The following is a 20,885-nucleotide window of genomic DNA, read 5'->3' as shown; positions in this document are numbered from 1 at the left end:
CCAAGACTAGGCGGAGAGCGCGCGCTTGGGGTTAACCACTGCCAGAGGCGGCGCTTGAGTCAGCCACTCAGAGAGCTGGTGATTCCGTTAGTTCCACGGGGAGGAGGGCGGGAAAACCCGAGCTCCCGCTCCGCCTCACAGCAGAGGGCGGGGAGACTTTCCTTAGGCTTAGTAAGGGCGAGACTGCAGCGGTTCTTTGCGGGGGATTTCTGGGCAGTTTGGGCATCCATCTCTTCGGATAATCTCTTTTAGCTGGACCACTCTCAGTTGTTACGGGACGAGATGGATCTAATTACCAGCTTGAAAGATCAGTGAAAGTATTTCTCTCCTTGGAGAAAGCAATAAGAAAGGCTCTCTTTTAGTTAGGAACAAGAAGTGAAAATAGATTTCATATTTGAAGGAAGAGGTGGATTCAGTCCCCTTTAGCTGTCGGGGCGGGGGGGAAGAGGACGAGTGCTCTTTCTCGAAAAAGACTGGAATGAGTCAGTGTGAGGAGGCAGGTAGCACATGTTCCTTCAGCTTGGATGATGAATGAAAAGTGGAGACAGTCTTCGGTTTGGGGCGAGATGAGTCAAATGCCCCAAGTTGTTCCTAGTTTAAAGGGAATTCCACAAGATCCTCTTAGATACATGAAATAGGCGGATAGTTCCCTGTAGTTTGAAGGAAAGGGAAGGCAGTGCCTCTCCGTTCCGGAGAGAAGAGGAATATAACCTTTCCAACCTGGAAAGAGCTGGGATCGGTCCCGGCCTGGAGATTTCTGGGTACGTTGAGGGCAGCGTTGTCCATCCAGGCTTTCTGGGAGTGCTCAGTGCGCGTGCGCAATTCTGGTCCGGGAGTGGGCCGGTTGGGGGGTCCCAGGTTTGGGAGATCGTGTTCGGAGGCAGCAGCGCACCGCCCCCTGCGGGTTTCACAGCGTGGCGCCTGGACCCACGGCCTGGGCACCAGGGGCCGGTGGCCTGCAGCTGGGCAGCATTCTGCGGAGTAGCCTCGCTGTCTCTGCTCCCCGAGACCCCTGTCCTTCCTGCTGCCCCCCCCGGGACGCGGTGGCTGAATCCGGGTGTGAGGCGGTATAGGGGAGCATACTCGAAGGAGTGGGTTTCAGGACTCGGGGAAAGGAGGGCTACGCTGGGGAATTTCCGGAGATGAGACTAACCTAGAAGAGATGGAGGAGGGGGTCCCAATAAGAGTCCTGGGCAGGGTCTCGGGGTCCGAACCTGGCCTGGGGGGTATCGGAGCCCGGATTGGGGGGAGTGAGCCCCACGTGCCTGTGACGCGGGGGCGCCGGGTAGGCGGCGGCGGCGGCGGCAGCGACGCGGGGCCGGCGGCCGTACGGTGCCGAGAGGGTGGCGAAGCAGGCTGCAGGATGCTGCGCGCCGCACTGCCTCTGCTGCTCTGGCTGCCCCTAGCGGGGGCAGGGGCCACCGACGAACCCACCCAGGAGTCGGTGCCGTTGGGTGAGCCTCCTCCGGGCTTGGCGCTGTTCCGCTGGCAGTGGCACGAGGTGGAGGCGCCCTACCTGGTGGCCCTGTGGATCCTGGTGGCCAGCCTGGCCAAAATCGGTGAGTGTGTGTGTGTGTGTGTGTGTGTGTGTGTGTGTGTGTGTTCGCGCGCCCGCGCCCAGGCTGGCGGCCCGCAGCGGACCCGCCTCCAAACCCCTGGGTCTCCAGATCCAGTCCTCCGTCTTGCCCTGTGCGGGGACTTAGGCTCGAATTCACACATCTCGGTTCTCACCCAGTTCCTGCGCCTCTTGTGGGTCTCCCTCCTCCCCTTCTAGGTTGGTAGTTCCGAGGATTTGCCTTTCTAAAGGGGCCTGTCGCTGCTCTCTTTAGCTCCATCTTTGGACTGTTTCCCCAGTTTCCCCTTCCCCTTGTAGTTAGTCCTCATCAGTAACCGTCAGTAAGGCCTCTCCTCCAGACATTCAGCCTTTCAGAAACCTGTCAGTAATGAGGACTCACGGGGACACTGAAGAGATGATATTCTCCTGTGAGCCCAGGCATTCTGGTTCCGAGAAATTATCCTTCCCTGGCCAAGAGTCTGAGATCTAATATCTCCTGAGATACTAACCCATCACCTTCCCTGCAGTTTATCTCTCTACCCACTTAAAGATGTTGCCACCTTCTTGCGCATAGGTGTGATCCCACCCTCCAATTCACCTTCTTCCCTTCACGATTTAAGAAACTTACGTTTTTGGGGGGTCTTTACTGTGTTCTGACTGCCCTGGGCGCTTTCTTGGATTCGACCTCTTTCAGGCCTCACATTGAAGATTGTGCTCACACATTCCCCCATTTGAGGCGCTTTTCCTTGCCTCTTCCTCCACTTTCTGACAGCCAGTATCCCTCCTCCCAACGGAGACCCTCCTCCTTTCTCTTGTTCAGGCTCTGCTGTGGGGGTGACTTAATTATAGCTGAGCGTTGCTACTCACTCTCCGTCTATGCTGGCGCAGCTTGTACTCCAGTCTCACCAATGAAGCCTTCATGTAGGAAATCTCACAGCCTAGAGTTTGCCCCCTTCTCCTCCTGGGATATTGCTAGGGTACGGAGTATAATGGAGTTGGGCTAGAACTCTCCACTCCGCCTTGGCAGCCCGGAATTAATAATGGAAAATGGAACTCTAAATATCTTCAGGGAACCTGATTCTGCCAAAGAACTGACTTTTTGATAGGTCCTGGACTTGCAGGGCTGGGGTTGATACGTGCTGAGGGGAGGAGAAGGGAACCAAGGATGGGACTGAAGGTAGGAAGAGCTTTGTCTGAATTCACCCAAGAGGCCCAGCATGGCAGAGGAGGAAGAAGCTTCAGGTTGGGTTTGTTGAGAAGCCCATGGATTGTGGAAGAGTTCCTGTCTTACTTAAGGTTTACAGTACCAGAGTCACCGATAGCTAGTGCCCTTTCTAGATAGTTATCTAGTTGGATAACACTTCCTAGAGAGGAAGGAGAGGAAGGGAAAGATATGCAGAGTATTCTGGAACACTTTGCAGTTTCATAGCTAGACTGTAGACCCTCCCTCCTTTCATTCAGCACATACTGGTGTAGAGTTCACTGTGTACTAGGTAGGCTCAGGCTTTTGGGTGCAGTTCCCAAAGAGCATTGCTTTGGCCCAGGGGCTCCTCTAGCAATGTCTGGGAGCTTGTATGGGGCATGGGCTGAGAGCCCAAGGCAGAACCATTTTAGGGACCAAGGTAGGAGAATCAATAGTGTTGGCAATCCTTTTCTTACACTCTCCTCTTTTCCTAGAGTCAGATATGTTACTTTTCTCCAGAGTCAACTTCATTCGTATTTGTTGGGAGCCTACTATGTGTCTGACACTACACTAGGCACATGTGTGCATTTCATATGTTTTATCTTTGTGATGGATATTTTCTTATGCTAAAGAGAAGAAACTGAAGTTTAAGTAAATCAAATAGCTTGCCTGACAGGCTGGAGAGATGGGTCAGTGGCTAGGAGCACCTCTTGTAGAGGACCCATCTTCAGTTCCCAGCACCCACGTGGCAGCTCACATCTTGTCTGTAACTCAGTTTCCAGAGGGTCTGACTCCTGTTTGTGGCCTCTGTGGACTCCTGCACTTGCATGGTAGACACATACACGTAAAAAAAAAAAAAGAAAATAAATCTTTTAAAAACTTGCCTGAGGCCGGGCGGTGGTGGCGCACGCCGTTAATCCCAGCACTTGGGAGGCAGAGGCAGGTGGATCTCTGTGAGTTCGAGACCAGCCTGGTCTACAAGAGCTAGTTCCAGGACAGCTTCCAAACAGGTTCCAAAACCACAAAGAAACCCTGTCTCGAAAAATCAAAAACAAAAACAAAAAAAAAAAAAACTTCTTGCCTGAGATCACATCATTAGAAAATGATGTCAGAAGATATTTGAGATCTGACTGTTATATACAAAGCTATCTATCTGTCTGTCTGTCTGTTTATTCAGACAGACTATATAGCCCTAGCTAACTTGGGTGATCTACTCACCTCTACTTCCTGAGTGCTGGGATTAAAGGCATGTGCCACTGTATCCAGCTACACAAAACATTTTAAACTGAGCCAATATAATAAAATATGCACCATTAGGTTGGGAAGCCTACAGTGCTTCTAAAAGGAGCTATGTGTGCGTGTGTATACATGTGTATATAGTATAATACTATATTAACATAGACCATGTTATATTAATAGCAAACGTTTATTGAGTGCTTACTATAAATCAATATGCTAAGTACTTTTTTTTAAGGGAGGTAAGAAAAAAGTCTTGCTACATAGCCCAGGCTAGCCTTGAGTTAAATTCACTATATAAACCAGATTGAGGGGCTGGAGAGATGGCCCAGCAGTTTAAAAAAAAGTATTGGCTGCTTTTGCAGAAGACTCCAGCTTGGTTCCCAGTACACACATGGTTGCTCACAACTGCCTGCAATAACCCTTCTAGGTTATAGACACCTTCTAGGTACCCTCTGCTGGCCTCCTGAGACACCAGGCACATACTTGATGCACTTACATACATGCAAGCTAATACTCATTCACATAAAAATTAAAATAAACGAATTTAAAAAAAAAACACCCAAACCAGGTTTGCCTTGAGTCACAGCAGTCCTTGTACCTCAGCCTTCCGAGTACTGGGTCGACAGGTGTACGCTACTATACTTGGTTGTCTGCCCCACAGCCAGTTACCGGAGATTGTTTCTAGAACCTCCTAACTGGTAGGCTATGCTTTGCTATCTCCTAACTTTATCTTGAGACAAACTTACTAAATCGATCATTGGTCTGCCCTACCAGGTCCAGCTCTAAACGCTTATAAGTAGATTGCTTTATTTAATCTTCACAACCAGCCTATTAAACCAATAAAAACAATATTGTTTTTATTCCCATTTTGGTGGTGAAAAAATTGAGAGCCAAAGAATGAGTAAATGGAGGACCTTGTCTTCAAACCCAAGCAGCTAAATTTTAGAGCCCCTGATTTTTTTCCTCCGGCAATCTTATGCATGATATAGAGAGACTGCTTAGCATTTGCTTAACTTTAGATGATTGCAGCGGATAAAAGAGGTCAGAGAAAAATGTGGTCAGTCCCTGAGGATGGCAGTGCAGAAGTGGGGGCATTTTCAGAAAGGTGGGGGGGGGGGCAAGCAAGAGCCTTGCAGCTGCAGAGAGTTTATAGCCATGGAGTTTGGGGAGTCTGTATTTCTTTCTTCTTCCATTGGTCCTAGAGCCAGGGATTCTAACTGGTGAGACAGGACTGGAGGCCAGGGTGTGGGAGGCTAGTGCGTGGCTCCCCACCAATTGTCTTCTTCTTGCATTACAGTGTTTCACCTGTCTCGGAAGGTAACATCTCTGGTCCCTGAAAGCTGCCTGCTGATTTTGCTGGGCCTGGTGCTGGGAGGCATTGTCTTAGCTGTGGCCAAGAAGGCTGAGTATCAGCTGGAGCCAGGAACCTTCTTCCTCTTCCTGCTCCCTCCTATTGTGCTGGATTCAGGCTATTTCATGCCGAGCCGCCTGTTTTTTGACAACTTGGGTGCCATCCTCACCTATGCTGTGGTGGGCACACTCTGGAACGCCTTCACTACAGGTGTTGCCCTTTGGGGCCTTCAGCAGGCTGGATTTGTGGGTGAGTAATCCTAGGACCTGGGCTGTTAAAAAAATAAATAAATAACCTTGCTGGCTCCCTTCTCCAGCTCTGAAGGTCAGATGCTGGTGAGTCCCCTGGGGGCTTGGTTGTAGGTCCGTCCATCCACCTGGAGTGCACGGCAGTGCTCCAGATAGTCTCCAGTCCTAATTTTGGTCTCTGCCAGTTGGATCTGAGCCTGTGCAGCATGACAGCTGAGCAGGGGCCTGCTTCCCAGCTGTGTGTGGGCTGCTGCAGCACCGGAGCCGCAGGAGCACTCCCTTACTTCCTGCCCTCTGTCACCGCACTGCCACTTGCCAGCCCTGCTTCCTTGAGCTACAGCTCGTCATTCCTACAAGGATTTACAATCCTGGATACTCCCAAGCTATGCCAGGTGGTTTCTAGTTTTTATTTTTAATAAATACACATTTTACATCCACAAAATGCTAACTGCTGTACTAGACAGTCTTTCCTGTTGTCTCCTCTTAAAGACTCTGGTGAGATAAAACTTATCTCACTTTTTAAAAAAGATTTATTTATCTTATTTGAATTGGTTTTTGCCTGCATATCTATGTGTGTATGAGGGTGTCGGATCCCCTGGAACTGGAGTTACAGAGAGTTGGAAACTCCATGTGGGTGCTAGGAAATGAACCAGGGTCCCCTGGAAGGGCAGCCAGTGCTCCTCAGCACTAGGCCTTCTCTCCAGCCCCTAACTGATCTCATCTAATGGATGGGCCAGTAGAGCTCCTTGGGTTCATTTGGTACCAGGACCTGTACTTAGCCTCCATTTTATTGAGGCTCTGCATTTAGGCCCTCTCCCAACCTCCTCTTCATTTCCCGGCTCAAGAAATCCACCCAGTCCCAATACTGAACATTCAGACTTCTTGTAAGGTGAAAAGGAGAAGCTTGCAGTTCCCAGCTGGGAACTCCAGTCTTGTTTTCTTAATAAAAAGTGAAACTGTTTGGGGCAGGAAGGAAAGGGAGAACCTCAGATTCTAATCATAGTAATAATTCTAATAATAGATGGTACTGGCTCCTTATCATCTATTAGGTACTCACTAAATAAAAGATGCTTTGAGGTTGATATCATTTTCATTTTGTGTACTGGGACACTGAGGCTCCCAGGGTTATTTGGCATATTCAGCTCCCACCTATGGCACTCTCCATACTGTGTTCAGACCTTCCTTTCCTGCTGAGAATTGTGTAGTCGCTGCATCCATTTGGCTGAGAACCACAGGTGTGGGAGAAACCGCTTCCTGTTCTCCTGGGTAATAAAGCCGATCGGCAGCCAATTCTGCTTGCTGGCAACTACTTTTACTGTTGCTGCGGTTTTTATTACCAGCACCACCTGAGTGGTTTTGCGGCCATCTTGTGAGTTAGGCAGATGAGGAGGCATGGCTAAGAGAGATCATGTCATGGCAGCAAGAGCCCGCATCCCAACAGCTGGTGATTGCAAAGCCAGGTTTTAGGCACAGGCAGCTCAAGCCTCCAGGCTACAGCCAGCAGTCTCCTCCCTTTCCAAATCCCCTTTGGGTTTATTTCTCCCCAGCAGGGAAGCGTGTGGGCTGGTCACAAAGAGCCCTGGTGGAGGCAGAGCCATCTTCACCAGTCAGTGCAGTCTTCCGTCTCTCCCCGCTAGCCCCCAGGGTCCAGGCTGGCCTGCTGGACTTCTTGCTGTTTGGAAGCCTCATCTCGGCCGTGGACCCCGTGGCTGTGCTGGCTGTCTTTGAGGAGGTGCACGTCAACGAGACTCTCTTTATCATCGTCTTTGGCGAGTCCCTGCTCAATGATGCAGTCACCGTGGTAAGGATGTATAGCGGACTGCCAACCCCTGGCCCTAGACTGTCCTGCTCTGCCAGTTGGGTATCTGACTGGCCTTAGAGCCTTAGACCTTCCCCCGTGGCCCCCCTGGGGAGGAGATAGGGTCTGAGCTTCCTCCTTTTCCAGCCCACTTGCCCTCTGTGGCCTCCTCCTACAGCCTGACTCTCCTCTTGTCACTCAGGTGCTGTACAAGGTCTGCAACTCCTTTGTGGAGATGGGCTCTGCCAATGTGCAGGCCACTGACTACCTAAAGGGAGTCGGTCAGTATTTCCCCGAACCTGGCCAGCATTCACTGTCTGCCTTTCCTGGGGACAGAGGAGGCTATTCTGATGCCTCGTTTCTTGCCTTGCTCTCCTCTAGAGAGGAATGGGGTCTGGGAGGAGCTTGCCCTGGGATCCTAGTCTGGGATCCTGAGCCCCAGGGAGTGTGGTGGGTGTCTGCCTCTACTTCTTACTAGGCAGTATTCCTGTCAGCCCAGCTTGGGGAGGGTCTGGGTCAGGGGTCATGCTGACAGCCCACTCCTCCCCCAGCCTCCCTGTTTGTGGTCAGTCTGGGCGGGGCAGCCGTGGGCTTAGTCTTTGCCTTCCTCCTGGCCCTGACCACACGCTTCACCAAGCGGGTCCGCATCATCGAGCCGTTGCTGGTCTTCCTCCTCGCCTACGCAGCCTACCTCACTGCTGAAATGGCCTCCTTGTCTGCCATTCTTGCGTGAGTTCTGGGGGTACCACAGGCAGGCAACTGGGAAAGGGCCCTGGAAAGAGTCATATTTTATGTGGCCAGAAGCAAGAGCTTAAGGAATCTGTAGGCGGCACTGAGTCCTTGTGATAGTGGACAAGCTCTCCTCAGAGGAGTGTAAACCTCAGGTCGTCTTCTTGAAGAACTGTCTGGGCACCTGAAGGCTCACACTTCCTCTACGTCAAGTGCAGGCTAAGCTGACAGTATATTTCAAGACCTGAAACCCCTGGTTGCTATGGGTATAGCACCCTAGAGGATGCCTCAGAGGGTTTGCTACTCGGAGCAGGAGGCACTAAGTGGGGAGCCTGGAGCTCTGTATCCATCCCAGGACTGTCACTGATTAGCAATCTTCATGCATCCCTGAGCTTTGGCTTGGACAGTCTGACACACTGATGGGCAGCACCCCGGCCCGGGGCATGCGCGCTCCTGAGAGGGGCAGCCTCCGGGACCCTTCCTCACTTGCAGTTTTGTTTCTCTCCCAGGGTGACCATGTGTGGCCTGGGATGTAAGAAATATGTGGAAGCCAACATCTCCCATAAGTCACGCACAGCTGTCAAATACACCATGAAAACCCTTGCTAGCTGTGCTGAAACAGTCATCTTCATGCTACTTGGCATCTCAGCCGTGGACTCTTCCAAATGGGCCTGGGACTCTGGGCTGGTGCTGGGCACCCTCTTCTTCATCCTGTTCTTCCGAGCCCTCGGTATTGCTGACACCCTCTGATCCCCTGCTCTTTCCCCTGTCCCTCTCTTTCTCCTCTCACCCCACTCCTCGTCCCTCAGTCTAAGTCCACATCCTTGTTAATTCCTAAGCTCCCCTCAGTGCTCGCCTGTCCCAACCCCTGCCAGACCTTAGCCCAGATGCTTGGTGCCATCCGTTCCCAGTGTCCTCCACTGCCAACTCCTTGCTCCCGCTGGCCTCCCTCCTGCTGTAGGCGTAGTCCTGCAGACATGGGTACTGAATCAGTTCCGGCTGGTCCCTCTGGACAAGATTGACCAGGTGGTGATGTCCTATGGGGGCCTTCGGGGGGCTGTGGCCTTTGCTCTCGTCATCCTACTGGACAGGACCAAGGTCCCTGCCAAGGACTACTTTGTGGCTACCACCATTGTGGTGGTTTTCTTCACAGTCATCGTGCAGGTGGGAGTGCCCAGGAGGCTAGGTGGGGAGAGGTTTAGCAGGCCCTGGGAGAGTCTTGAAACACTTTGGGACTGGGCTTTCCTTTTCATGGCGGGGAGGTAGGGACCTGACTTCTCAGACCTTGAGTGGAATCAGGGAGACGCGGAGCTGAGGCCTAATAATTGGGAGAAAAGCTTCAGGGCACTGAGCAGGGCAGGGCTCACCTCCTGCCTGTTTGTAGGGGTTGACCATCAAGCCACTGGTGAAGTGGCTGAGGGTGAAGAGGAGTGATCATCACAAACCCACCTTGAACCAGGAGCTACACGAGCACGTGGGTACCAGAACCCCATCCCTCTACCTGTCCCTCTCTCGCTTCTCCTATGTTGGCAGAGTCCTGATCCAGTCCCCCTACCCACCCCCATTCTAGACTTTTGACCACATTCTGGCTGCAGTGGAGGACGTTGTGGGGCACCATGGCTACCACTACTGGAGGGACAGGTGAGGGAGCTGCCCCGAGGCTCCTTCAGCAGCAGTAGGCCCTACCAGCCAGGGCAGCATGGGGGATATGCCACCCTTCTGAGAAGGGACACAGCCAGGTTCAGGCTGGGTGACCTTGCCTGAAGCCCTTCAGTGGCACCCCAGTGTTCTCAGGATAAGACAGAGTTCCCCAGGGTGGCCTGCCAGACCCTCATGGTCCAGCACTTGCCAGATTCCTGCCCCGTTATGCACTGTTCTGTTTTTGATGGTCTGCCTGATGATTGCACAGGCTCTACTTAGAGCCTCAGAGCCCAACATGTGGTCCAAGCCTGGCCACGGAGACCATTGAATGTGTTCTGTCTACTAGAACACTGCTCCACCTTCCTCTTGCTTAGATTTGAATCACCCTTCAGATCTAACCACAGACCTTAGAGACCCTCGTCCCCCTGGCAAGGACAAATCCCCATTATCCTTGGTAGTTTTTGTCATGGTTATAATTTTTACAGCTATTTGAAATAACTAATATTAGACTCTCCTAAAATTGTAAAGGCTCTAAGAGCTTTGGGATTCTCCTTGGCTGAGACTCATACCAAGAAAGCCAGGCCGGCGCTGGCGGTGTCCCTGCCCCATCTGAGGAAGGGCCAGCCAGCCACACCTGGAGAATGGTACTCAGGGCTGGGCCTGGCGTCCTCTGTAGGTGGGAACAATTTGACAAGAAGTATCTGAGTCAGCTGTTGATGCGGCGGTCAGCCTATCGTATCAGAGACCAGATCTGGGACGTGTACTACAGACTCAACATCCGAGACGCCATCAGTTTTGTGGACCAGGTGGGCCAGCAGTTACCAGGTAGGCCGGCGGGGATAGACAGATGGTCAGCAGAGCAGGGCGGTCAGGGATGACAGGCAGGCAGGCAGGCTTGTTAGCAGGGGCCAGAGAGTTGACATTCCCAGCTGGCTCCAGGGTGCTGTGAGGTCCCAGCTGCTAGAGCCAGCCTGGTGTTGACAAGAGTCTGGCAGGCAGTAGAGAGAGGTGGGGAAAGCTGGACTCTAGAGTCAGCACACAGTTCAACTGTTATCGCGTAGAGGCCAATGCTTAGATATGTTACTTACATTGCCTGAGCTTCAGTTTCCACAGTGAGAAGAAAGCAGCAACAAGAATAGGATAACCTAGGTTGGTTTAAGAATTTCAGTATGTGCAGTGTTTCAGTATGTGGTAAAACAAATACAGGTGTGGCTCGGTGGTTCAGCACTTCCATAGCATTTGAGAACCGAGTAGCCCCCAGCTCAAACTAAAATAGAGTGTTCAAAATAATTGTTCACACACTGTTCTCTTTGTTACCCTCTGTCTGACCACCTTCATCTGATCCTTGTCTGACCTCTGTCTTGACTCCCACAGGGAGGCCACGTCTTGTCCTCCACAGGACTCGGTCTACCCTCTATGCCTAGCAGAAATTCTGTGGCAGAGACCTCTGTCACCAACCTGTTGTGAGTCCATGAGGGCCCTTCCCCTCCCTCGAGCACCTTTGCCTCTGCCCCTCCCCACACCCGTGCTGCCCACTCCCCAGCACCCATGTCCCTGCCTCCTGCAGGAGGGAGAGCGGCAGTGGGGCGTGCCTGGATCTGCAAGTGATTGACACGGTCCGCAGTGGCCGAGACCGGGAGGATGCGGTGATGCACCATCTGCTCTGCGGAGGCCTCTACAAACCGCGACGCAGGGTGAGAGCTTGCTGGACAGGACAGGCCCAAGTGTGCTGGGGAGTGGGTGCAGAGGCCCATACCGGACACTGAAGAGGCATTTGGTACCGGCTTATGCCCAGTTGAAGGCTGTGGATTTCATCCTTTGCTCTTGTTGTTGATTTGGGGGAGGGGGGGGTGCACACTGCCCTCTACGTCAGATTAGAAGGCATGAATTGAGAGCTGAACCAGTTGGGACTTTAGCAGGAAGCTGGGTGTGAAGAGGAAGAGGGGCACAAAGGACATGGACATTGTCCCCGAAGGGAGAGGAAGAGAGAGAGGGGACAGAGCCATGAGAAGCAGTTCAGGATGGAAGCAGGGCCCTGAGAAGGGCTCTGGAACCAGTTTAACAGGGAGAGGTGGATTGGCCTTGGGCAAACTAGGTAGCTTTGAAGCTGTGGGTCTGGAAGGGCCCATTCCCACCCAGGAGGGGATCTTCTGTAACCCCACAAGGGGGCAGCAGGCCATTATCCTGGGCCTTTTGAAATGCGAATCTATTCAGACAGTACTACAGCAAGGCTTTGAGAACACTGAGATGGAATGGGCTTATCACTCTACATGCAGCTCTCTATGACTTCCAGTTCTGCAGAACACGCTTCAAAGGCTCCCAGGCGGCTTCCCCGACACAGGCACTCTTGCTCCAGTGCCCTCCTCTGCCCCTGCTGTGTCTCAGGAAAAGCCCCTCCTCTCCACCCCTGGGAGGAGCTGCTAGGTGGCTGTCTAGGGCAAGTTACAGGGGCTCGCTTCTTTCCTCATTCTAGTCTTGCTGTTAATGCCGCCCAGGATGCCTGGTTTGGCTCACCAACTTAGGGCTTCATTGTCTCCCCACTCTGCCAAACCCTCATGTCTTCCTCAGTTCATGACTGTCAAACCCACCTCATCCAACTCTTGTTTTCCATTTAGTGTTTTTCTTTTGCAAAACTGCAGTGGAGGGAATGCAATGACTCTCACTTATCTCTTACCCAACTCTAGTAATTATCTGTGCATGATTAAGCCTTTATGGTCTGTAATCCACCCCACCTGGCCCTCACTTTATCTTACAGCAGACTCCAGGCATCATGTCACCTCATTTGTGAATACCTCAGCAAATGACAAGAGCTCTTTGTTTGCCTTATTTTGTTTTTAAGTTTTGGCTTCTTTGAGACATAGTCTTGCTAGTTGCCCTAGGACTGGCTTCAAACTGGGAATCTTGCCTCAGCCCCAAGTACTCTGATCACAAGTGTGAACCACCACCCCAACTGGCAAAAACTTTAAAAAAAAAAAAAAATAAGGTTAGGCTAAGGAGATAGGACAGTGGTAGACCATTTACTTAGCATCCGGGAAGCTCCAGGTTTGATTCCCCAGTATTGCAAAAATCAAGTCAAATCAAATCATAGTACTGTTATTATAATATAATAATTCCTTCCAAATGCCCAGTAAGTGTTTGATAAATACCTGTTTTTTCCTAGCTGGTTTGCATAACTCAAGATCCAAAATAAATTCACAAATTATATCTGGGAAATATGACCTCTGTTAAGAAAAACTGTAATAGGCTAGGCAGTGGTGGCACACACTTTAATTCCAGCACTCGGAAGGCAGAGGCAGGCGGATCTCTGTGAGTTAGAAGCCAGCCTGGGTTACAGAGCAGGTTCCAGGACAGGCTCCAAAGCTACACAGAGAAACCCTTTTTCGAAAAGTGTCCACCCCCCCCAAAAAAAACTATAATAGTCTCTTCTTCTTTCTCCCTTTGTTTTTTATAGAAGAAACTAGATGATTTATATTGGAGAATTTACCATCTTTTTTGATTTTGCTTACTATGTCCCAGCGTTATTTAGCGTGTTACTCCATTTCTTCTGGTTACTGAATCTGGAAGCTGATCAGATTCACGGCTTCCAGCTATGCTCTATACTTCTCATTGTGTTACGTCATGTTGGGATGTGTGTGTGTGCACGCGTCTCGCTGGTGGGTTTGATTCAGTGTTTGTCCAGTCAATTTAAAAAGAACTAGAGTAAGTTTGTGCTTGTTTGCTAGATGTCGTCTTATTTGATTTGGCCATCATTCGTCATTTGGATCCCATGTCTACCACCAAATGTCTCTTTCTCAGATCCATATCATCTGAAAGCTCGCTAAGCCTGTTAATTTTAGATTCATCTAAATCACCATAAATATTGAACATGATAGAGCTGAGGAGAGAGCCCTGTGGCATGCTACCAAAGACTTTCCTCCAGACTGACATGGATGGAGCATTTTGGGGTATGGTTATTGGTTGTTCAACTAGTTCTGAATCCATTTAGTTGCACTATGACATGGTCCCTGGTTCCTTATGTTCTCTCCAGATACAGCATTAGAGATAGTATATAGTTAATTAAGATTATAGCTTAAGATCTAGGGCCTGGAGAGAAAGATTTGGAAGCAAGCACAGCAGAGATCTCGTCATTTTAACTGTCCTGGGATTCCCTGAGAAGCTTGATGGAGTATTCTTGGCTTCACCTCCTAGAGATTTAGATCCTGTCGTGTGGAGCGGGACTAAGAATCTGTGTTTTTAATAAGCCCCCTGGTGATTCAAATGCAGCTGGTCTGCTGCCTGCTGTTTTGAAGCTGCAGCTCGTGTCACCGGGTTAGTTGAAGTGGAGAGAATGTGTAAGTTCTCTGGGGAGAGTGTTTAGAGAAAGAGAGCAGAGCCAAGAGTAATACCGAGGGATGTACATGGGAGAAAGGAGCCCTTGGAGAAGGAGTAGCAGAGAGTGTCTCTGCCTGGGTAGAAGAGCTAGCCACCATGCAGGGGTCAGGCTGGTACCTAGGCAAAGGCTTCAGGACTGGTGACCGGGGAGAAGGTAGCACTGCGACCTGATGGAGCTAGAATAGCACTTTTGGTATTTAAGGAAACACTAGACAGGAAGGAAAGTGTCCCAATCAATTTATAAGCACTTGGCCTCAAAAGACAGAGAGGAGAGGCGATGAAAGAACTTTAAAAACAAACAAAAACAAGGGCAGGAGCTTGTCTCAAAGCAGAGGTCAAGTGGCTACTGGTAAGAGGCGTAAAGATGCTGGAGAAATAGGAGGGAGCTGAAAACTGAGGGAGGCAGGAAGCTGAGCAAAACCGAGACAGGGCCGCTTTGTCCCAGAGGTGGGGTGGCGTTTCCAGGTACTTAGGTAAAGAAGAAAGGCAGATGGGAGACTTCAAGGAGCTCGCAGAAGTGGTTCAGAGAAACAGAAATTATGAGGAATAAGAAGGAACCAAGCCAGGTGTTGGTGGTGCACGCCTTTAATCCCAGCAATCAGAAGGGAGAGGCAGGCGGATTTCTGTGAGTTCTGGGACAGCTTGGTCTACAGATCGAGTTCCAGGACAGTCAGGACTACACAGTGAAGTCTTGCCTTGGTGAGAAAAAAAGGAAAAGAAAAGAAAAGAAAAGAACCAGATAGAATGTGAGGCATGATGAAGTGACCAGGAGAGGCTCTCGACAGTCTTATGGTAATTATCTCCCTCTAGGGAGGAAAAGGTTGTTCAGCTTCCAACAGCAGAAATAGGCAGGCTGGGTGAGTGTGCAGGCGACTCAGTCTTTAAGAGTTAAAAGACAAAGATAAAGGGTTGGCCCTAAATTGTGTGTACTTGCTGGGACCAAAAGCAGGAGGATTCTGTGTAGCTCCCTGGGGCTAAGCAGACGTGGACGTGTGAGCCGCAGAGGGATAAATGGACTTGCAGAGGAAGTGGCTCTGCTGTTTTATGGCAGCCCTGAGGAACAAAGTACAGGATCTCTGCCTCTTATCGCCTCAGATTAGAGAGGGCGCAGGGAAGGGCAGCAGAGGATTAGGAAAGCCGGGTTTGGAGGAATAATTTGTGGGGGAAAAGGAGGTTTTCCTTGGTGAACTGCCTACAGTCTCAGGCTGCAATCCTTTTGTATGTTTTAATTTTATTTTTTAATCCATGGCTAATTCTGGAAAAGCTGGGCTGGCAGGACCTGTGATGAACATGTTGGGGTTGTGGCCTGGGGTTCCTGTGGGAGGCCAAGGCACCCAGCCTCACGGCAGGATGGGCTGTCATTGCCAGTACAAAGCTAGCTGCGGCCGCCACTTCATCTCCGAGGATGCGCAGGAGCGACAAGACAAAGAGGTCTTCCAGCAGAACATGAAGCGACGGCTCGAGTCCTTCAAGTCCACTAAGCATAACATCTGTCTCACCAAGAGCAAACCTCGACCCCGCAAGACTGGTCACAAGAAGGCACGTCTTTTCTCAGGGGCACCTCCCACGGGGCTGTAGGGATAGCAAATAATCCTGAGTCCTCACACACTGGGACTCAACCCAAGGACACATTTTGTTTAGTCACCCTGGGGGTTTGATGGCTGAGGCCTTTGAACCGTGTGGGGGGGGGGTGTGGGTGTGTCGTCAGAGGGATCATTTGCTCCCCGATGTGAAGCAAGAAAAGGGCAGAGTTCTTAGTGAGGTATTTTAGAAGCCCTTCAGCCCAGGTATCCAGAGCCCCAGATAGGAAGTGAGTCATTCTTAGACTTCTCAGTTCCTGCCTGACTGACCAAGCAATAGTGGGGTGTAGAACGGTTGTGATAACCACCCCCCACAAAGTTAGGAAGGCTTGTTCTGTTGACTTTGTCATTTTACAGGGTTTGTGGATGGGGTGGTAGAACCAAGGCCAGAGTCTTAGGTTTGCTTTCTGGTCCTCAGAAGGATGGTGTGGCCAATCCTGAAGCTACAAATGGGAAACCTCGAGACCTGGGCTTTCAGGACACAGGCAAGCAGGGAGCTTCAGGGATGGAAGGGAGGAGGGGCAGAAGTCTGTCATCCAGATCCTGGAGGGAATCCTCTGGGAACACAGCACCACGAGCTGGTCCCCTCCCCCAGGGACTAGAAAGGCACACTTGAGTGTTGGGATAATTCCGATCGGTGTACCGTGTATGACAGGATTGCTAATTATGACTACGAACTGTTAAGGACTTGGAAAAGGTCATGGAGACGGTAGACTGGCCTGGGCCTTACAGGATAGGTGGAACCAAAGGCCTAATGTCCACCATCAAAATCTAGTTCCCTTCAAGGTGAATGTTAATGACCCATCCAACCTTGCAGGTGCTAATGTTGTCAGTTGATCCGGGGCTGACAAGAGAAAGAGCTGGGGGGTATGGCCCTCATGGCTTCCTCTGAGGACTTAGCACCTTTTGATTGCCTCCTTGGGCTGTGCAATCTTCTCTGCTTTCCTTCCCTTCAAACCCAACACTCTAGACTAGTGCCCAAAAAGGCTGAAGGAAGATGCAGGTGCCTTCACCAACACGGGCTTTGCCTGGGAGAGGGGGCAGGAGCTAGCTTCAGGCTGTTCGGTACCGAGAAGCAGCCACTGGGTTGGCCACCCTGACTCATCTCTGCCCTTGTCCAGCTGCTGTGATCCTAACCGTGGAGTCTGAGGAGGAGGAGGAAAGCGACAGTTCAGAGACGGAGAAAGAGGATGACGAAGGGATCATCTTTGTGGCTCGAGCCACCAGCGAGGTCCTCCAAGAAGGCAAGACCTCAGGTAATGCCTCCCTGGCAGTCTCTCTCCCTTGTACAGCCAGCTTTTCCTCTGTCGGGTCTCCTGGCCTCTGCTCCAGGACGCGCTCTTCCTGTTTGCTGGTTTATTCACCGCCAGCATTTGCTAAGCATCTCAACTCTACCAGAAACCTTATATGGCGACCTGCCTCAAACCCTCACGATACCTAAGATGGGGAAACTGAGCTCACAGAGCCTTAGAGACTGGCGAGTTGTCCAGAATCGCATGATAAAAACAGGACTTGAACTTGACCCACCTGACCTCAAAGACCACAGTCTGAGGAACACAAAGTGATCAGCAGATCTAAAGGCGAGCTCGCTTGTGATCCAGGCTTAGCACGTCCGCCTGCACACACAGCTGTGAGTGAGGAGGTCAGCATCATGAGAGGAACCTGAGCTCTCAAGATGGAATCCTTGTGGACAAAAAGCAGCATACATGTTTCTGCGTGTGGAGATCTCCCTCCTAGTGCTAGGGTTTCCGTGGTAGTTGGCGCAAACACCTAGGGGGCATTAGAGAAGTTTATTACAGAAAATTTCAAAATATGAAATGACAGAATAGTGACATAAACCCCACCTGTCCGTTCCCCGGCTTCGGTGCATAGCGCATCTTCATTTATGGCACCTGTGACCCTGGTTACTCAGGGTTCTGATGAAGAAAACCTCAAATGTCCTCTCATTTTATCAACAAATACTTCAACATGAAGATAAGCGTTCTTCTTTAAAACACAACACAATAACCACATATAAAATCTCATTCATAAAATATCTAGTTGGAGCCGGGCAATGGGAGTCAGAGGCAGGTGGATCTCTGTAAATTCAAGGCCAGCCTTGGTCTACAGAGCAAGTTCCAGGACAGCCAGGGCTGTTTCACAGAGAAACAAATTGGGAGTCAGATGTCCTTGGTTTTAATTTTTGTTTATTTATTTTGAGTCAGGGTCTCCCAAAGTAACCGAGGCTTGCTTGGCATTCCTTAGTCAGCCCAGGTGGCCTCAGATGCGTGATCTTCCTGACACTGCCTCCAAAGGCTTTTGGCCTGGCGCTCCTCCGTCATTGCCGCGGTCTCACTGGTCGGTCAGGATAAGGCTTAGCAGGATGCAGTTTCTGAGCTGGTGCTGATGAAGGTGATCAGAGAGACAAGACGTCCTTCCTGCTTGGTTTTCCTGAGCTGCAGTTAATTGCCATCTGTTCAGTATGTCCCCTGTGAACGACTGTTCTGCGTGCAGCCCTGTGCACAAGAGAAAGCAAAGCAGTCTGGTGCTGTCTTCCAGGAAGGTGTTTATTGAGCACAGCACAGATGAGTGTAATACGGTGACCTTGAGTGCACTTGAGGATTCCACTTCGCTGATAATGAACTCACGTGTACTCTCTCTGTGTTCCCAGGAAGCCTCGAGGTGTGCCCGAGCCCACGCATCATCCCTCCTTCCCCAACCTGTGCAGAGAAGGAGCTACCCTGGAAGAGTGGTCAGGGAGACCTGGCTGTATATGTGTCTTCAGAAACAACCAAAATTGTGCCCGTGGACATGCAGAAAGGCTGGAACCAGAGCATCTCATCCCTGGAGAGCCTGGCATCCCCTCCCTGTACCCAGCCCCCTACCTTAACCCGCTTGCCTCCGCACCCACTGGGTGTGGAAGAGACCCAGGTTCCTCTTGACATGTCTTCTGACCCTCGTTCTAGCTTCGCCTTCCCCCCGAGCCTGGCCAAAGCTGGCCGTTCCCGCAGTGAGAGCAGTGCTGACATCGCCCAGCAGCAGGAGCTACAGCCTCTCATGGGCCACAAGGACCACACTCACCTTAGTCCCGGCACTGCCAACTCGCACTGGTGCATCCAGTTCAACAGAGGAGGCCGGCTGTAGCCCAGGCCTCAGGGAGGAGCAGGATGTGGGGCCCCTGTGGGGAGAGGAACCTGATCAGCCTACTGTGGGGCCAGAGGGGCCTGGACTGAAGTGGCTACTGGGCCTCCTTGGGACCAGTCAGAAGGGTTTCCTGGTCTGGTTCTCACAGGGCCCCTTCTCACCACTCTCCCTGCTCTGAACCCTTTCCACTTCTTTCAAAAACCGGCTCAGGATCCAGTCCAGAGTTCTAGGGGACAGACCTACAAGCTGATGCCCCTTCCCTAGGGCGTCTTCCTGGACTTACTGTTGGCAGCTGTTCCTGCCCCCAAAGCAAGGGCATCTTCCTTCTGTGGACACTGGTCTTCCCTGTCCTCCACCCCACTGGAGCACCAAGTGAGGACCAGTGCTCCAGTAATGAGGCTTTGTGAGGGGCTGGTCCTCAGAGTGACTGGGGTAGAGTACAGCGGGCCTCAGCCTTGGCTCAGCCACGGGAGTAGTCGGAGTCTGCCTCTGCATCTTGCTTTAGCCCTTTCCCTTTGCTGCCAAATGTTGAGGTAATGGTGCCTCTTTTTCTAGGACTAGGCCCTGGGCCAGGCTTTAGGTCAGAGCTGCTTCTTAGCCAGTCGGCTGCTCTAGGCCTGAGTCTGGAACATCCTGAGACTTGGTTTTGAGATTTCTGAGTAGGAGACAAAGAGGCCTCTGAGCTCCTATGTCACCCTCTCAAAATTTTCCCAAAGGGAGAAGGAGCCAGGTATCCTAGAGCCGCTGCGCCATTACCGTAGGGGCTAGGATGCCCGGCTGCACTGTTTGGGGACCACTGACTGCAGCAGGTGGCTTTCCTGGGGTTAGCCCCTACCTGTGTTTTGTACCTTAAACCCAAGATACATTAAATATCTCGTAGATGGATGGGTGTCCTCGGTCCATTTGTCTCAGGCTTTCAAGGGTGGAGACAAGAAGGATCTGCCTGTTCCCAGATTTTCAGGGGTAGAGAAGAGCAGGGGAGATCTTAGAACTCTTAGTCCCTCCGGTCTTCCCAAGTACTTCTCCAACATTATCCACCCCCCTAGCAGGAGGTGTGGAGTGGCAATCTAGGGGACCACTCCACACCTGAACAGATGGGTTGGGGAGGTAGATGTCTCAGAACTGGGAGCCCACAGAATGGGAAGGGTCAGCATGGAGAGCGCCCTGGAGGGCAGGGTCTAAGCTATCCGAGGGTGAAGCCTCTGTGTAGTGCCACAGAGACCTTGTAAGATCAGAGGAGAGTGTAAGGACAGGTGTGAGCCGAATGAACAAGTGTCCCCACATACGACAGGCAGGAAGTCCAGCTCCAGGGAGTTGGCTACCCTGAGAATTTTTGAGACGAATCAAAGCAGTGTGGGTCCTGAAAGCCTTAGATAACAGCATCCCCCAGCCTAATTCCTACTGTGTCTCAACAATTTTTTAAAGCATCTTTGAGAATAAACACCATAAAATTCACTTATTTAAAATATACTGTTAAGTTTTTTTGTTTGTTTTGTTTTTTAACTAGGTGTTTTATCCGGGTATGGTGGTGCATATCTCTAATCCCAGCATTCAAGAGACAAAGGCCAGGCAATCTCTATGAGTTCAAGGCCATCCTGGTCTATGTGGCAAATTCAGTGACAACCAGGGCTACATAGAGAGACTGTCTCAAAACAAGATTTCTTTTTGCTGTAATCGTGTGGGTATGTGTGTCCACATGTTCATGAGTGCAGGTGCCCTGGGAAGCCACAGGCACTGGATCGCCAGGAGCTGGAGTACATGTGTTTGTGACCCTCCTGACTGTGGGTGCGGGGAACCAAACTCTGGTCCTCTGGAAGAGCAGCAAGTGCTTTAACCACTGAGTCTTCTCCAGCCCCAGGTTTTAGTATGTTCACATAGGTGTACAAACCTCCTCCTGACGTAAGAATAGAATGTTTTCATCATTCCTCCATGAAGCCTGGACTAAAGTCCCTCATCCCATCCACCACACGGCCGTAGGCATCCACTTCTCATGTCTCTGGGTCTGAGAACCTTGGAACACATCAAAGACCCACAGACTCAGCCAACATTTTTTTTTTCAGTACTAGA

General features: G+C 51.1%; 1 protein-coding gene across 3 annotated transcripts; it reads left to right on the top strand.

The window, feature by feature from the left end:
• The first annotated feature begins 29 nt into the window (after nucleotides 1-29).
• Nucleotides 30-20,264, top strand: Slc9a5 (solute carrier family 9 member A5). Of its 3 annotated transcripts, none has more exons than XM_050144017.1 (16): nucleotides 30-1,559; nucleotides 5,275-5,577; nucleotides 7,214-7,377; nucleotides 7,577-7,655; nucleotides 7,926-8,103; nucleotides 8,613-8,833; nucleotides 9,065-9,267; nucleotides 9,488-9,577; nucleotides 9,674-9,744; nucleotides 10,421-10,550; nucleotides 11,119-11,207; nucleotides 11,312-11,438; nucleotides 15,484-15,654; nucleotides 16,117-16,180; nucleotides 16,817-16,951; nucleotides 18,346-20,264. In XM_050144017.1, the coding sequence occupies exons 1-16, from the start codon at nucleotides 1,163-1,165 to the stop codon at nucleotides 18,816-18,818; spliced, it is 2,895 nt and encodes a 964-aa protein (XP_049999974.1). In that variant the 5' UTR covers nucleotides 30-1,162; the 3' UTR covers nucleotides 18,819-20,264. The 3 variants fall into 3 exon arrangements, with proteins under 3 accessions (XP_049999974.1, XP_049999973.1, XP_049999975.1); XM_050144016.1 differs by having other exon boundaries at nucleotides 16,114-16,180; XM_050144018.1 differs by lacking the exons at nucleotides 30-1,559; nucleotides 5,275-5,577; nucleotides 7,214-7,377 and having other exon boundaries at nucleotides 7,595-7,655; nucleotides 8,012-8,103; nucleotides 16,114-16,180.
• Nucleotides 20,265-20,885: the final 621 nt, after the last annotated feature.

The sequence above is a fragment of the Alexandromys fortis genome, unplaced genomic scaffold (genome assembly GCF_014885135.2).
Source record: "Alexandromys fortis isolate MF-2015 unplaced genomic scaffold, M_Fortis_MF-2015_v1.1 scaffold_1, whole genome shotgun sequence".
NCBI lineage: Eukaryota > Metazoa > Chordata > Mammalia > Rodentia > Cricetidae > Alexandromys > Alexandromys fortis.
The sequence above is the reverse complement of the archived record's forward strand: the minus strand, read 5'-3'. Positions and strand labels throughout refer to the sequence as shown.